This window comes from Palaemon carinicauda, chromosome 17 (genome assembly GCF_036898095.1).
Source record: "Palaemon carinicauda isolate YSFRI2023 chromosome 17, ASM3689809v2, whole genome shotgun sequence".
Taxonomy (NCBI): domain Eukaryota; kingdom Metazoa; phylum Arthropoda; class Malacostraca; order Decapoda; family Palaemonidae; genus Palaemon; species Palaemon carinicauda.
Window position 1 is genome coordinate 51,356,167 of NC_090741.1, and position 17,159 is coordinate 51,373,325.

Sequence of the window (17,159 nt, forward strand, 5' to 3'; positions counted from 1 at the left end):
ATGTATGGATCAGAGTTGTGGGGAATTAAAGTGACGGAGAGACAGAAATTGAATGTGTTTGAGATGAAGTGTCTAAGGAGTATGGCTGGTGTATCTCGAGTAGATAGGGTTAGGAACGAAGTAGTGAGGGTGAGAACGGGTGTAAGAAATGAGTTAGCAGCTAGAGTGGATATGAATGTGTTGAGGTGGTTTGGCCATGTTGAGAGAATGGAAAATGGCTGTCTGCTAAAGAATGTGATTAATGCAAGAGTTGATGGGAGAAGTACAAGAGGAAGGCCAAGGTTTGGGTGGATGGATGGTGTGAAGGAAGCTCTGGGTGATAGGAGGATAGGTGTGAGAGAGGCAAGAGAGGGTGCTAGAAATAGGAATGAATGGCAAGCGATTGTGACGCAGTTCCGGTAGGCCCTGCTGCTTCCTCCGGTGCCTTAGATGACCGCGGAGGTATCATCAGTAGGGGATTCAGCATTATGAAGCTTCATCTGTGGTGGATAATGTGGGAGGGTTGGCTGTGCCACCCTATCAGTACCAGCCGAATTCGGTTGAGTCCCTTGTCAGGCTGGAAGGAACATAGAGAGGAGACGTCCCCTTTTTTGGTTTCATTTGTTTGATGTCGGCTACCCCCCAAATTTGGGGGAAGTGCCTTGGTATATTTATGTACGTACTACTTCTCTTGTAGTTTATTTTCTTGTTTTCTTTCCTCAATGGGCTATTTTACTCTGTTGGAGCCCTAGGGCTTGTAGCATCCTGCTTTTCCAACTAGGGTTGTAGCCTAGCTTGTAATATTGATGATAATAGTTTTGAAATAAGGAGCTTCTACATCCCTATGATCATCTGTTAGGAGTTCTTTCCCGCTCCTGTATGGGCACAAGGAAGATGACACTTCATGGAAAGAAAAAAAAAGAGCCTTCCAGTTTAGTTGTAGGGGACTGCTTGTGAGTCTGCTAAAAGGTTTATTTTCAATATTAAACTTACCCGATAATCATGTAGCTGTCAACTCCGTTGCCCGACAGAATTCTATGGAGGGATACGCCAGCTATCACAATACTAGAAGGGGGTGTATTTACCAGCGCCACCTGTGGCCAGGTACTCAAGTACTTCTTGTTGACACCTCCTCAATTATTCCTCTGTCGTGCTTCCGGCAAGACGTTCTGGGATACGCTTATGTTCTTGGAGTATTTTCACGACTTTGGTGAAGTATTTCTCTTTGATTTCGGCTGTCGCTTTACTGGAAACTTCTATATTAGCTTAGTTAGCTTTTGGAATTAATTTGATTAATGATGGTGACGTAGAGAGTATGAACTCTCGTTCACCTTTCAATGGCCGACCCTTCCCTTAGACGGAAGTGTTGGTGTCTAAGAGAGTATAGACTCTCTTTCTTAATTTTGCTTAACAAAAGTTATAGATTTATTTTATATCTCTCCGCCTCTTATAGGCCTCTTCGATTAACTTCCTTTTATTATAAACTTATTAAAATTAATTTTTATATTTGTTTATATTCGACCTTCCTAATAGTAGGCGGTCTTTTCTTGGTACCGAAGTTAATTAACATTGAGCCCGTCATTTCGGTTTTACCTGTTAACATATTATGCTATTTCCGCCACAGAGTTTGAAAGAATTTCTTTGATAGTCTCGTACTGTTTTCAAAGTTGAACTAACGTTTTGTTTTGTCTCTGCAGTTGTTGACGTTCAGAACGTTCAACTTGCACTCTATCGTTACGATAGAGAAAGAATGTTCACGGTTTCACGTTGCAGTAAGAGTAACCGTGTCTAGCGTTTTGTTCATTCTTTCTTTACTTAATGGTTTTGATCCTAATAAAGGAACTTTTCAGTTTTTCCTTTAACAATAATATGTTTTAACGATATATATGATTGGGCTCTTCTCTCAGGTTCTAAGTCTAGAGAGAGAGAGAGAGAGAGAGAGATAGAGACGGAGGGAGAAAGAGGATAAACGTTTCATTCAAGCCTGCCAGGCGTACGAGTAACGTCGTTATCGTTTTTGCTCTTCTCCCTAGTCTCTTTAGGGGAAGAAACTAAACGTTTCTAGAGTGATCTAGTGTTTAGTCTCTTTCCAGCCACTGAATTATCTTTCATTAGATTTTTCTGTTACTTTGTAATTCTGTTTTCGCAATTACTAACTTTTGAGAAAGGATAGAATTGCGTGTTTCAGGTACAAACCACTTAAAGTTTCGAGTTCAGTGAAATAAGTGCAAACAGAAATCAAAGTGATAAGTGATTAGCGCTAAGTATGTCAGTGTTGTGCGTGAGGGTACTTTTGTGCGCGCCAGTCGTCCTCCCAGTCCGGGACCTCTTGCAAGCTCCCAAGCCCAGGGGAGAAGCAATGTCGAAGGGCAGAAGGGTTCAGCAGGCCTTGATCGGCGCACAGAAGTATCCTCGGTGGTTGTGGGCGTGTCTTACCGAGACCGTCACTCCCACCCGCAGACGATTGAGCCCTTATTTTGCTCGTCTGCAGAAGAAATTTAGGGGAGAAAACGCTGGTCTCAGGTCTCAAGACCTTTTAAACGTTAAGTCCAGACCTATGCCAGACGTACGAAGTTAGAGTTCACAGTCATTGGGTTAGCTCTGACTCTCCTCAGTCATTGAATGCACTCCGCCTAAGAGGAGTAAGGTTCTGCCACAACAGAGCTCGACTGTTAAGGCTTTACCTCAGCCTACTGTAGTTTCTGCCGACCCCAAGTGGACTCTACTACAGTCCATGCAAGCACTGCTTTCGGACTTGATGCGTGAGTGTCGGGCTGAGAGTGTTGCGCCTCCGCCTCCGCCTACACTCCCTCCGCCTATGCTCGCTCCGCCTGATCGCAGTACCACCTGCCAGGCGTACGATGTTGTGGACTCTACTACAGTCCATGCAAGCACAGCTTTCGGACTTGATGCGTGAGTGTCGGGCTGAGAGTGTTGCTCCTCCGCCTCCGCCTACACTCCCTCCGCCTACACTCGCTCCGCCTGATCGCAGTACCACCTGCCAGGCGTACGATGTTGTGGACTCTACTACAGTCCATGCAAGCACAGCTTTCGGACTTGATGCGTGAGTGTCGGGCTGAGAGTGTTGCTCCTCCGCCTCCGCCTACACTCCCTCCGCCTACGCTCGCTCCGCCTGATCGCAGTACCACCTGCCAGGCGTACGATGTTGAGCCACGTGCTGAGTTTGCTGTTCCCAGTGGTGTTCAGCCTCCGCCTTCCTTAAGGCAACCTTTACAATGGGATCAGGAGGATTATACCTCTCTTCCTCCGCCTCCACTTGCTGTTCCACCAGTGATGCAACACTCGGTTGAGGTACAACAACCTCTCCCGTCCATGAGTCAGTCTCCTCAGCTCTCGCTGCAGCGAGCTCAACTCTCCACAAGGCAAGCACCACAACACCTTAGCCTTGCGCCTCAGGAGCCTCAGCTTGCGAGACATTTACCTTGTTCTGCGCAGCCTCTTCCTCATCGCGCTCCGCTCACACCACAGGAACTGGAACTTGCTACTCCGCTTCCGCCAACCGCTCAGCAAGCGCAACCCTTGGGTTCAACCACTCATGCTAGGAGTCAGCCTCCTCCACCCATGCGCCTTCCTTCTGCTTGTCTTTTATTCAGCCTTTGCAGACTGAGCCTCAGGTGTTCCCTCAACAGAGTCTTGAAGAGGAAACCACAACTATTGTTGTTCCAGCTCGTTCTGTCTCTGCTGTTCAGCATACCTTACCTCCATTTTCAAACCATGGCAAAAATATGAATCATGAGTTATGAATGTAAGGTAAACATTATGTTGATTTTTAAACCCCATGCAAGCATGCATAAAGCACTCTAGCACTGGTCATGGAATTTCTGAGAAATGTTAAACGCCATGCACACGCTCTGCTTTCCTTTCAACAGGCTCTGCTTACAGCAGGCTCTGCTTACTACATGCTCAGCATACAGCATTCTCTGCATTCAGCATGCTCTGCATACAACATGCTCTGCATACAGCATGCTCTGCATTCAGCATGCTCTGCATACAACATGCTCTACTTACAGCATGCTCTGCATACAGCATACTCTGCATACATCATGCTCTGCTTACCTTACCGCATGCTTCTCAGTCACACATCTTGGGTTGTTGCCAACTCACTAGACTGTCAAGCAGTTTCATAACGTTGCCTTCTAGTCTGCTGCTTTTGCACTAGTGAACCCTCACTCAGAGAACTTAGCTTTTCTAGGATAAGGTCCCTGTAGATGAGAAAGTTCTTTTCTCCCTCCTTCTGATATTCCCTTGAGGACTCTGTCATTTGGAGGGAGCCTTTAGCTGCATAACCTCCTATGGACTTTTATTTAAGCATAACATGCTTACAGGGAAGGTTATGGTTCCACTTCAGTCGCTAATCCCGTCTGTTACCACACCTGCTCCCTTAGACCTTGAGCTGTGTTGCATGACATGCAGTCCAAGCTTAGTCCTTGTTAGAGGAGTTTTTGTTTACGGAGTCAATGTGTCACGGGGAAGACGTTCAACAACCAACAGAAGTGACTTGTTGTGACGCAGTGCGGCAACCTCAGCAACCCGTTAAGGAGTTGTCTGTACGACCCAGACAGTCTAGACAGATTCGGGTTGTCACTGTACTTCCTCGCTTGCCCATGATTGACAGTTCACAGACTGTGCAGCAGTATCATGATCTTGTGTCCGGCTCCGTCAGACGACTGGCTTTTAAGAGCTCCCACAAGTCGTCGCTGTCTGGAGATTTTCATATGGACTATGGATCTGACCAAGGAACTGGGCCTCCTGGTCAATTTTGAGGAGTCTCAACTCGTTCCATCCCAGACCATTGTCTCCTTGGGTATGGATCTTCAGAGTCGAGCTTTTCGGACTTTTCCGTCGGCCCCAAGGATCTTCCAAGCCCTAGAATGCATCCAGAGCATGCTGAGAAGGAACCGATGCTCAGTCAGGTAGTGGATGAGTCTAACAGGGACACTTTCATCGCTGGCCCTGTTCATCGTGTTAGGGAGACTCCACCTCCCCTCCCTTCAGTATCATCTAGCTGCTCACTGGATAAAGGACATGACGCTAGAGACGGTCTCAGTTCCTGTTTCCGAAGAGAGGAGGTCTTCTCTCGCGTGGTGTAAGAACAGCTTTCTTCTCAAGGAAGGCTACCTTTGGCTGTTCAGAAACACGACCGCCGTCTCCTCTCGGACGCATCAGACACGGGCTGGGGTGCGACTTTGGACGGACAAGAATGCTCGGGAACATGGAATCAGGAGCAAAGGACACTTCACATCATTTGCAAGAAGTTGTTGGCGGTTATTCTGGCCTTGATAAACTTCAAGTCCCTCCAGCTTAACAAAGTGGTGGAGGTGGACTCTGACAACACCACAGCCCTGGCTTACATCTTCAAGCAGGGAGGGACTCTTTCGTGGAAGTTGTTCTAGATCGCAAGGGACCTACTCATCTGGTCTTTAGATCGAAAGCTAACTGGTAACGAGGTTCATTCAGGGCGGTATGAATGTCATGGCAGATCACCTCAGACGGAAGGGTCAGGTCATCCCCACAGAGTGGACCCTTCTCAAGAATGTTTGCAACAGACTTTGGGCCCTGTGGGGTCAGCCAACCATAGATCTGTTCACTACCTCGATAACCTAGAGACTCCTGTTGTATTGTTCTCCGATTCCAGACCCAGCAGCAGTTCACGTGGATGCTTTTCTGCTGGATTGTTTCCATCTCGACCTGTATGCATTCCCGCCGTTCAAGATTGTCAACAGAGGACTTCAGAAGTTCTCCTCTCACTAAGGGACACGGCTGACGTTGGTTGGCTCCGCTCTGGTCCGCGAGAGAATGGTTCTTAGAGGTACTGCAATGGCTGGTCGACATTCCCAGGACTCTTCCTCTAGGAGTGAACCTTCTAAGTCTACCTCACGTAAAGAAGGTACACCCAATCCTCCACGCTCTTCGTCTGACTGCCTTCAGACTTTCGAAAGACTCTCAAGAGCTAGGGGCTTTTCGAAGGAGGCAGCCAGAGCGATTGCCAAAGCAAGGAGAACATCCACTCTCAGAATCTATCAGTCTCAAGGGGAAGTCTTCCGTAGCTGGTACAAGACCAATGCAGTTTCCTCAACCAGTACCACTGTAACCCAGATTGCTGACTTCCTGTTATATCTAAAGAAAGTAAGATCCCTTTCAGCTCCTACGATCAAGGGTTACAGAAGTATGTTGGCAGCGGTTTTCCGCCACAGAGGCTTGGATCTTTCCACCAACAAAGATCTACAGGACCTCCCTAGGTCTTTTGAGACCTCAAAGGAACGTCGGTTGTCCACTCCAGGCTGGAATCTAGACGTGGTCCTAAGGTTCCTTATGTCATCAAGATTTGAACCTCTCCAATCAGCCTCTTTTTAGGACCTCACATTAAAAACTCTTTTCCTCGTGTGCTTGACAACAGCTAAAAGAGTAAGTGAGATCCACGCCTTCAGCAGGATCATTGTTTTCACATCTGAAACGGCTACATGTTCCTTGCAGCTCGGTTTTTGCTAAACGAGCTTCCTTCACGTCCTTGGCCTAAGTCGTTCGAGATCCCAAGCCTGTCCAACTTGGTGGGGAATGATCTGAAAAGAGTACTTTGCCCAGTTAGAGCTCTTAGGTACTATCTAAAAAAGTCTTAACCTTTACAAGGACAATCAGAAGCCTTATAGTGTGCTATCAAGAAACCTTCTTTTCCAAGTTCTAAGAACTCAGTTTCTTACTATTCAGGCTTCTGATTAGAGAAACACATTCTCGTCTGAAGGAAGAAGACCTTGCTTTGCTGAAGGTAAGGACACATGAAGTGGGAGCTGTGGCTACTTCAGTGGCCTTCAAACAGAACCATTCTCTGCAGAGTGTTATGGATGCAACCTATTGGAGAAGCAAGTCAGTGTTCGCATCATTCTATCTCAAAGATGTCCAGTCTCTTTACGAGTACTGCTACACCCTGGGACCATTCGTAGCAACGAATGCAGTAGTAGGCGAGGGCTCAGCCACTACATTCCCATAATCCCATAACCTTTTAACCTTTCTCTTGAATACTTTTTATGGGTTGTACGGTCGGCTAAGAAGCCTTCCACATCCTTGTTGATTTGGCGGGTGGTCAATTCTTTCTTGAGAAGTGCCGAGGTTAAAGGTTGTGATGAGGTCCTTTAGTATGGGTTGCAGCCCTGTATACTTTAGCACCTTTGAGTTGATTCAGCCTCCCAAGAGGAACGCTGCGCTCAGTAAGGAAGACGATCTTATTAAAGGCAGAGTAACGGTTCAAGTTGACTTCCTTACCAGGTACTTATTATTTCATTGTTATTGTGGATAACTGATTATATGAAATACGGGATACTTAGCTATCCTTTAGTCTTGTACACTGGTTTTTCACCCACCCCCCTGGGTGTGAATCAGCTACATGATTATCGGGTAAGTTTAATATTGAAAAATGTTATTTTTATTAGTAAAATAAATTTTTGAATATACTTACCCGATAATCATGATTTAATCGACCCTCCCTTCCTCCCCATAGAGAACCAGTGGACCGAGGAATAATTGAGGAGGTGTCAACAAGAAGTACTTGAGTACCTGGCCACAGGTGGCGCTGGTAAATACACCCCCTTCTAGTATTGTGATAGCTGGCGTATCCCTCCATAGAATTCTGTCGGGCAACGGAGTTGACAGCTACATGATTATCGGGTAAGTATATTCAAAAATTTATTTTACTAATAAAAATAACATTTTTCAAACCTGAGTCCTTCGAGGTAAACTCCCCACTTAACCACCCCACTCAATCATGAGCAGGAGACCAAAAGTGGCTTGCTTCTGACCGGCAGGTGGGCAAGATCCTCTACTTTGTTAAATTTTGACGACCAGTCTAGCTTGTTTGGAGTATCTCCTATTTAAAAGACTATTTAATGGTTTATATAGCTATGAAAAAATACAAATTACTTTTAGAAATAGACATAGTGGGTCAATTAGATAATATTGTAACAGTATAAGCTTTCCATAGGATAAGGTTTTTACTACATTTTATTAGCTGTCTGTTCAGATAAGCTCTTCCAATTGAGACGTAGTATTTTGTTTTAACAAAGAAATTGTATAAAGTAGTGACTGTTCAGATAAGCTCCTCCAAATGAGACATACTATTGTGTTTTAGCAAAGAAACTTGTGTCTTTTCAGATAAGCTCTTCCCAATGAGACATACTATTGTGTTTTAGCAAAGAAACTATCGTGTCTTTTCAAATAAGCTCTTCCCAATGAGACATACTATTGTGTTTTAGCAAAGAAACTATCGTGTCTTTTCAGATAAGCTCTTCCCAATGAGACATAATAGTGTGTTTTAGCAAAGAAACTATAGTGTCTTTTCAGATAAGCTCTTCCCAATGAGACATACTATTGTGCTTTAGCAAAGAAACTATAGTGTCTTTTCAGATAAGCTCTTCTCAATGAGACATACTGATGTGTTTATGCAAAGAAACTCTGTATAAAACATCTCATATTTTATACTGTAGAAATTTTGTTTTGATAACATTGTTTACATTCAGGATGCATCTAGGCTCTTTAAACATGAAGGCTTCCCTTTCAGAACTCACACAGAGATTCTCAAGTTGCAATCACAAGAAATTTTCAAAGTCCTCGGGATAAATATTCCCCAAGCATGCTCCAGTATCAATTAATGAATCACATAGTACCAGCTGTAGGTATGTATTTGCTTAGGACTTTTTAAGTTTATTTGTTATATCAAATTGTACTTGTATGATTTCAGAAACTTTATAACATATCTTCCTTATAATTACTAGTTGTTCCAACACGGTTACTTACCTAGAACTACCTTCTTAGGAGTTACTGGTTAACTCTACCTAACCGACCAGCTTTTTGTATAGTTTACCCTCTTCCCGTTTTCTACGGGGTCAACCTCTGGCAGTGTGGTACGTGCCATGAGACGACCCGGGGTCGGAAAGCGTGCTAGCTCAGGTCGAATCGTCAGTAAGTTTCTGGTCGCGACGTGATCAACATCTCGCCGCGCTCTCTCTTACCTTGTGTGACCCTTTGTGTCTCCCGATCCTTTGTGCTTACCGCGTGTTACCCACATGTTTCACTTTCACTTTCCCTTTACATCCTTGTGTCTCTTGGTGTGTTAGCTTTGCGTTATGGAGCATCCTCTTCCTTATAATTACTAGTTTATAAGTGGCTGCATATTTTTATGCATTAATTCATCAAATGCAAGTACTGTCTCCCCTCTTTACCTGTGGGTTGGTCATCCATTGTTGAGGTATTCATAATACTAAGTCTCCCGGGGCTGAGCGGGAAAATCAAAATCACGAGAAAAATATTTTTGAAAATTGGCACTAATGTGAAAAGAAGAATGTTTTAGAAGATATTGAAGCAATGAAAAATAAATAACACTTTGAGCTATGGAAACCCAGACCCTTAGTATTGTGAATGCCTCAATTGGTAAAATATTAGACTAGTAAGTTCACTTATATGTGGCAAAGAGACAGAGATTATTATCCAACCTCCTACAGCCAAATGGCGCTCTCTTCCCACACCCTGAGACTTAAGGGTTTAAGAAAGGAAAATTATCCTTTAAATCTTTTACACAAAAGAAACTGAATGTAAATAACAACCACGTGTTACAAATTCACAATTCAGCTATCAAATGATGTGTTGGGCTGGCTTGATGGAAGGAAGGGTCAAGGATGCAGGGGGGTTTATGAAGAGGTTAATGTTAGCATTTTCTTATTTCTTTGTTGTAGTTTATTATTTATTTTACTGTAAATAAAAGTCAGAAAGATATAAATGCAACCGGTAGTCAAAGTAATAATACATACATACATCCATATACCAAGGCACTTCCCCCAATTTTGGGGGGGTAGCCGACATCAACAAATGAAACAAAAACAAAAAAGGGGACCTCTACTCTCTACGTTCCTCCCAGCCTAACAAGGGACTCAACTGAGTCCAGCTGGTACTGCTAGGGTGCCACAGCCCACCCTCCCCCGTAATAAAAGTAATAATAATAATAATAATAATAATTCTTTATTTCCAATTTATACATTAGGTGTTAATATCCACGTTAAGGATAATACAAAGCATCAAGTACACAGAGAAACTAAACATAATACAAAAGTTTTAAAAGTATTGATAGAAATATACGTACTCAAAATGATAAAAAAAGCATATAAAACTATAATCAGGAGTCTTCTAAAAGACAGGAGAAAAACAAAATTTTTAATGGTTCTAAATGTATTGATAAAGATATGTGCATTTAAAATTTTAAGAGCATATAAAACTGTATTATTAGAACAGTATAAGTGCCTCAGATGACCGCAGAGGTAGCAGCAGTAGGGGATTCAGCATTATGAAGCTTCATCTGTGGTGGATAACGGGGGAGGGTGGGCTGTGGCACCCTAGCAGTACCAGCTGAACTCGGATGAGTCCCTTGTCAAGCTGGGAGGAACGTAGAGAGTAGAGGTCCCCTTTTTGTTTTGTTTCATTTGTTGATGTCGACTAACCCTCAAAATTGGGGGAAATGCCTTGGTATATGTATGTATGTATAGATATAAGTTGTTAAAACATTATGGGGATGCTACTAAGATCATTTAGCATTGTCTGTTGTTGCCCTCCAAGGTATGCTACAAGAAATAGTGTACTAATATACAGAATAGATATATTAGAATGGAAGGATTTAATACCACGTGTTTTAATTCTTTATTATAGGACTTCAGATGGTGGAAGAGTATCGCAAAAGTCTCCGCCACGATGATCCGTACTACAAGTGCAACCTCTGTGCGGCTCATGGAAAGACAGACGCAATGCTGAACCACCTCATCAGTAAGAAGCATACAGAAAAGTATATTGTAAGTTTACGAGCTTCATTCATTGTTGGATTAACTGCTTGTTAGTACTATACTCACCTGATGTTCATATTGCTTTTCTCTCGAAGCTGTGTAAATGTCGATGGCTACCCCAAAGTAAGAATATCCCTTTTTCTCCCTTTGCAAAATGTCTCATTCTCTAGGAAGCATTGTGCCGTTTGGCAGTCGATGGTAATTAACTGGTCATACATCATAATTCCCTTTGCCTTCAGTTCTCAGAGTTGAAACATGATCATTAGTTTTTTGACATCATCAGTAGCCATTGCTTGGGCCTCCCTAGTCCTAGCTTAGGTGGAGAGAGGGCTTGGGTCTTGATCATAGGTATATATGGTTAGTCTCTAGGGTATTGTCGTGCTAGTCGGGGCCTTTTCACTGTCCCTTACCTCTGCCATTTATGAACGGCCTTTAAACATGCCCGACTGTTCTCAGTTTGTCCCATATATGCTTTAGTATGAAATAACTGCCCCATAGGTTGCATGACCGGACCTCTTCCCTTCCGAGGAAGAAGGACTCTCGGGGTTTCATCACCTCAAATGCCCCAGACTCCGTTCCAGCGCTGGCGGGGGTAGATAATCTTGTGACCGAATGTTCATTCGTCAATATTCTTGTATTCATCCATGAGTGTAATGAACTTGGAGAGGCTACCGGAACTTATATAAAAGGGAGTTTGACAGTCTGTGATCAGTGTTTCAACACTCCTCAAAGTTCGAAGACTTCCCTTAAGCTACATGGTTGGCTCTTGCTTGCAGTGCCTTGTACTGAGTAAATTCTCAAATCTACAGGATTGAGAAATCGTTACGGTCTAGCCAGTCGTGTAGTATCCTGCCTCCCACACACACTCAACAGAGAAGTTTACATGTGCCGTAGGGTGCAAGCCCAGCTTCTCTTCCCATCGATTCTGCAGTGTCTGCATTGACTGCAGTCATACCTGTAGTGAGACCAGGTTTAGATTATAGTCTTTTCAGCTCTTGAGTCTGCAACCAACCTCCTGATGGCTTTGTGGATCTACCAGTTGTCTGGTGCAGTCGCCTACTTCGCGCCTTCTCAAGACTTGGGAAATCCTGAGAAGTTGGCAGAGTATAGCAAATTAGCGAACTTCTAGATAATATTGGTGAAGATAGAATTATTTTTTCAGTAACAATATTTAGTTCGTATTGTTCATTGAAATTTGATTTGCTATTAGTAAAGGAAGATATCAATAGGGGCTATAAAAGATTAGGTTTTACTAAGATAGATAGGCTGAAAATTACCCTCTTCATGTCTTGTTAAGACGTCCATGCTGAATACCATACTAAAGTATCTTTTTTTGAAGTTATTATCTTCAGGTTTTGTTTAGAATGTATTTGTAATTTTCAAAGTAGATGTTAAGACATAATTTTCCCACATCCCATTTTGTGGGAGGAAAGGCTATGTCAGGTTTTCTTGGTTCCTAGAGCTTTAAAAGTTTTACATTAATCCTTTTACCCCTAGGCTATTTGGAACTTTCCAACCCTTAACCCCCAGGCGTTTTTTTTTTTCAAGCACATTTTGCAATATATATTTTTAAATTGCTCTAACAGCCTTAATTTTCGTCATAGAAAGGTCAGGTTGGTCTCATTCTTTTGGAAAATGCCTGAAGTTTCTCATGAAGTTATCAAAAATATGCAAAAAAAATATAAATAGCAGATTTTTGCAAGGACGTACTGTACCAGTACGTCCATGGGGTAAATTGATGTGTTTTGTGAAACGAACCAGTATGTCCATTGGGGGTAAAAGGGTTAACAAGACTGAAATATTAGAGTTAAAGTTCTTAATTGGTTTGTAAAATTAGATTTCCAGAATGCCTCTTTCCTAAAATGCTGATGTTTCTAGTTAAGGATTTCCTGACAGTCACACAGCAAGTTAGATTTTAGTTAGAGGAGTGTTGTAAAGGCTCAAATTCAAAAGTGGTATTGCAGCATAATCTTTATTTGCTAACTTTTTTTTCTTTGGAAAGAATTTTTGGCCACAGTTCGGTGGCATACCTAGTTGGTTTTCCCAAAGCTTTGCCTGAAAGAAAAAGTTTTCTATATTAGAAATATTACTGGCATTGGTTGCTGGGGTGACTGAAAGATATAGTTTAAATAAGGACTCATTGTTAATTTATTTGTTTAAACTTACTGTAAGTTATAGGCTACCTTTTTTCTCAGTGATAAAGGCGGCGTCAATGACCTTAGATGACAGGATGCCTGAAAACTTTAAATCAATCAATCATTGAGAAAGTTCAAGGTAGGATATATTGGTTTTATACTCAGTTGATGTGAAATATCAGGACTCTAATGGTCTGGTTTAGACTTTAAGACTGTAAGGCAAAAGGAACTATGACCCATCACCGTATAAATATTTGCCATCGACTGGCAGATGGCTCGCTGCTTACCAGAGGGGGAGACCTTTTGCAAGGAAAGAAAACTGGAAATTTTCATTTTGGGGTAGGCAACGGCCTTTAAACAGTTTTGAGAGAGAAGCAATATGAACAAGTGAATATAGAAATAGTAAAGTTTGTAATTAAAATTCTGTTTATTGTGGCTAGAAATGTGACTGAGCTATTTATTGGCAACAAAGTCTCAATATTGTTAAGTTTTTGTTTCACTGTGAGTTTAATACTTTTCATTTATGATAGTGTTATTTATACAGTATACCATCTTGTTCATAATACTAGGGATGCAGTTAATTCTAATAGTCAGGCCTTCTCCATCATGAGACTCAACATCACACAATATTCTAGAAGTGTTATTCCATCTGCGACAAAGTTGTGGAGTGATCATCCTAATCGGGTAGTTGAATCTTAAGCCCAACCTGATGTGATATTTCATGCATTCTGGTAAGCAAGCATTGCAAATCCTGGGGTGTTCCGCTAATAAGGACAGCATCATCAGCATACTCTAGATCAGCTAATTTCCTATTACCAATCCAGTCCAATCCTTCTCCACCATCTCCAACTGTTCTACGCATTACAGAATCCATGAGGAGGATAAACACCACAGGCGATGACACATAACTAATGCCTCACAACACAAAATGGATTCATTCTGGAGTGGCTTTCGTTTCGTGAAAATTTTGTGTTACGAGTCGCATTTTACTTGTAAATCGCGTAATTCGTTCCAAACCCTACAAAAACACCACATTAAATTTTGTAGAAAGGCTACAGTATTGCCACAATGATACTGTACATCCAAATACATTTGAACCATTTAGTATACCTAAACTAATTGTTAATTCTTGTAAATTAAGTTGTTGTTAGAACGTAATGCAATAATAAATGAAAAATAATACAGTACAATACATACTGTAAAATACTGTACATATACAAAATATACAGTGCCATTTGTACTGTACTATTATAGTTACCCTTATTATAGAGACATTTTCTATTGAGTAAACAACCCGTTTTCTTCAGATTTTTTAATGAGTGTCTATTTTATTCTTGTCCTGGCTGGCAAATCTCTTTTCTTATCATGGAACATTTTTCGTAATGTGAATCAGAAAAATATTCGCCTCTCGTTTCGCAGCGTGAAAATTTCATGAGCAGATTCTTTCATGAAGAGTGGTATGACTGTACAGTACCTTGGAGTACTCTGCTGTTCACAGGAAATACATTTGATGGAACTCTACTACATTATCTTTGCACTTGCTATGCTCATGAACAGACTGAATCAAATTTACATATTTAAGAGGAATTCCATAATAACGCAGGACTCCACAAAATTGGCCGGTGCACACTGTCAAAGGCTTTATCATAGTCCACAAATGCCATCAAAAGTGGATTTCTATATTCTGCACATTGTTGTACAAAATGTCTCAAAATGAAAATGTGGTCAGTATAACTTCTACCTTTTCTAAATCCTGCTTGTTCATCTCTCAGATTTTCATCAATCTTTCTCTCTAGTGTCTTTAGAATAAGCATGCTATATATTTTTATGACATCTGATCTAAGTATGATTCCTCTGTAATTATTGCAATCAGTCAGATCTCCCTTTTTTGCCATTTTCACCAACACTCCTAACTCCCATTCATCAGGTTTTGCCTTTTCATGCCACATTTTTCAAAATAATCTTGTAAGTATTCTGGGGGTCACTTCATTTTCGGCCATTATCATCTCAGCAGTTATTCCATCATAACCAGAGGCTTTCCAACTCCTGAGTTTTTTAATGATAGCTTTAACTTCAAACACACTGAATTCATTCATGGGCACATCTAGGTCTTCATCAGCTTCTGGTATATCATTCAAATTATTCCCTTCGTATCCTATTCCATTGGAAAAAAATTGTATTTTTAACCCTTTTACCCCCAAAGACGTAGTGGTACATTTCACAAAACTCATCCCTTTACCCCCATGGACGTAGCGGTACGTCCTTGCAAAAAAATGCTATTTCAAATTTTTTTTGCATATTTTTGATAATTTTTTGAGAAAATTCAGGCATTTTCCAAGAGAATGAGACCAACCTGACCTCTCTATGACAAAAATTAAGGCCGTTAGAGCAATTTAAAAAATATATACTGCAAAATGTGCTGGAAAAAAAATAACCCCTTGGGGGTTAAGGGTTGGAAATTTCCAAATACCCTGGGGGTAAAAGGGTCATAGAATTTATGTTTGTTGATAATTATTTTTTAACTTTTACTTTCCAGAAAAGCAGGTGTATATTGAAGAGCCACATCATTACATCAACTGAACGGGAAGTGATTCGCCGTCAGTTGATCGATATTGAAGGCTTAAACTGTGACCTCATCAAAAAGATTATAGGTAAGGGAGTTTGCCGATGGTCTACAATTTACTTATTTTCATTTGAGATAGCAGGAGTGATATGACAAATTTGAAAGTACTATTATTATTATTATTATTATTATTATTATTATTATTATTATTATTATTATTATTATTTTTATTATTATTACAAGCTAAGCTATAACCCGAGTTGGAAAAGCAAGATGCTCTAAGCCCAAGGGCTCCAACAGGAAAAAAATAGCCCAGTGAGGAAAGGCAATAAAGAAATAAAAATGACAAGAGAAGTAAAAAAGTAATAAGTATTTTTCTTAACAACACATACCTTGAGCTATTTATTAGGTATTATACTTTCGGCAGAGCTAGAAGACCAGGCATAAGACTTCTAGTGAGGTTTAACTACCCCACCGCTAGTTAAGGGTGGGGTAGGGGGATAGCCGACTACTCCGCTCACACACAAACGTGTTGTCTCATCACTTTTGATTGCAGGCAGGACTTATCGCAGGACAGGCGATGGCAGGCCAATTTGTATAAATAGTAAGGTTTCTATCGTGAAGGAAAATGCAAAGGTTTCTATCGTTAAGGAAAATGCAAAGGTTTCTATCGTTAAGGAAAATGCAAAGGTTTCTATCGTTAAGGAAAATGCAAAGGTTTCTATCGTTAAGGAAAATGCAAAGGTTTCTATCGTTAAGGAAAATGCAAAGGTTTCTATCGTTAAGGAAAATACAAATTTCTTTCAAATTTGTCATTTGTTCGGACACTATATACAAACCATTTGGCTATTTATTATGCATCCTGCTTTTCCAACTAGGGTTGTAGCTTAGCGAGTAATAATGATAATATTACACATGCTATCTCTAATGTACTGTTCATCTTTCAGGTGATGATTACTATCCATATAAGTGGATTGCTGAAGGTAAAGCCATTTCAAAATTGAGGAATAGTAAAGCTGAAGTCAAACATAGGTATGTATGCTACTATGTCAATTTTATTTCCTTCAAGAGGTTAATTTTCTTATACAGTAATACCTCAGATCATTATACGAGCATTTTATTGATCTGGAAGGAAAAATTTCCCTCAGTATTTGCTTTTTTCTGGAAAAGTACTAATGAGACTATAGTCCATTTCTTTTGGCGATGCAGATTTGCACCGACTCGCAGCGGTGCCCTTTTAGCTCGGAAAAGTTTCCTGATCGCTGATTGGTTAAAATTATTTCGTCCAACCAATCAGCGATCAGGAAGCTTTTCCGAGCTAAAAGGGCACCGCTGCGAGTCGGTGCAAATCTGCATCGCTAAAAGAAATGGACTATAGTTTGTGATATACAGAAAACAGCTGTCTGTTATTCATACGCCACCCATGCACTTTTCCCGTGATTTTTACACCAATTTGTTTCGCTTTTGCTCGCGTCCCCTCCCTGCCGAGACCTCAACTCGTTCACTCTCTCCTCGTTACTCATACTAGCATGACCTAATGATATCTTGGGAGCATTTGTGGCAGTGTGTAAAGGTCGCTCATGAATGACAGAAGCAAGGGACAGTGACATTGTCCTAGCAAACAAGACAATGCCCTAGAGACTGACT

At 41.3% G+C, this 17,159-nt stretch overlaps 1 protein-coding gene across 1 annotated transcript in view; it reads left to right on the plus strand.

Moving 5' to 3' along the window:
- The window catches only part of LOC137656745 (uncharacterized), an 85,007-nt gene that overhangs the window by 35,718 nt on the left and 32,130 nt on the right, over positions 1–17,159 (plus strand). The window contains exons 5-8 of the mRNA XM_068390995.1: positions 8,549–8,663; positions 10,684–10,823; positions 15,486–15,600; positions 16,460–16,544. Of these exons, the coding sequence (XP_068247096.1) occupies positions 8,549–8,663; positions 10,684–10,823; positions 15,486–15,600; positions 16,460–16,544 (455 nt within the window). The remainder of the gene's footprint in view (positions 1–8,548; positions 8,664–10,683; positions 10,824–15,485; positions 15,601–16,459; positions 16,545–17,159) is intronic.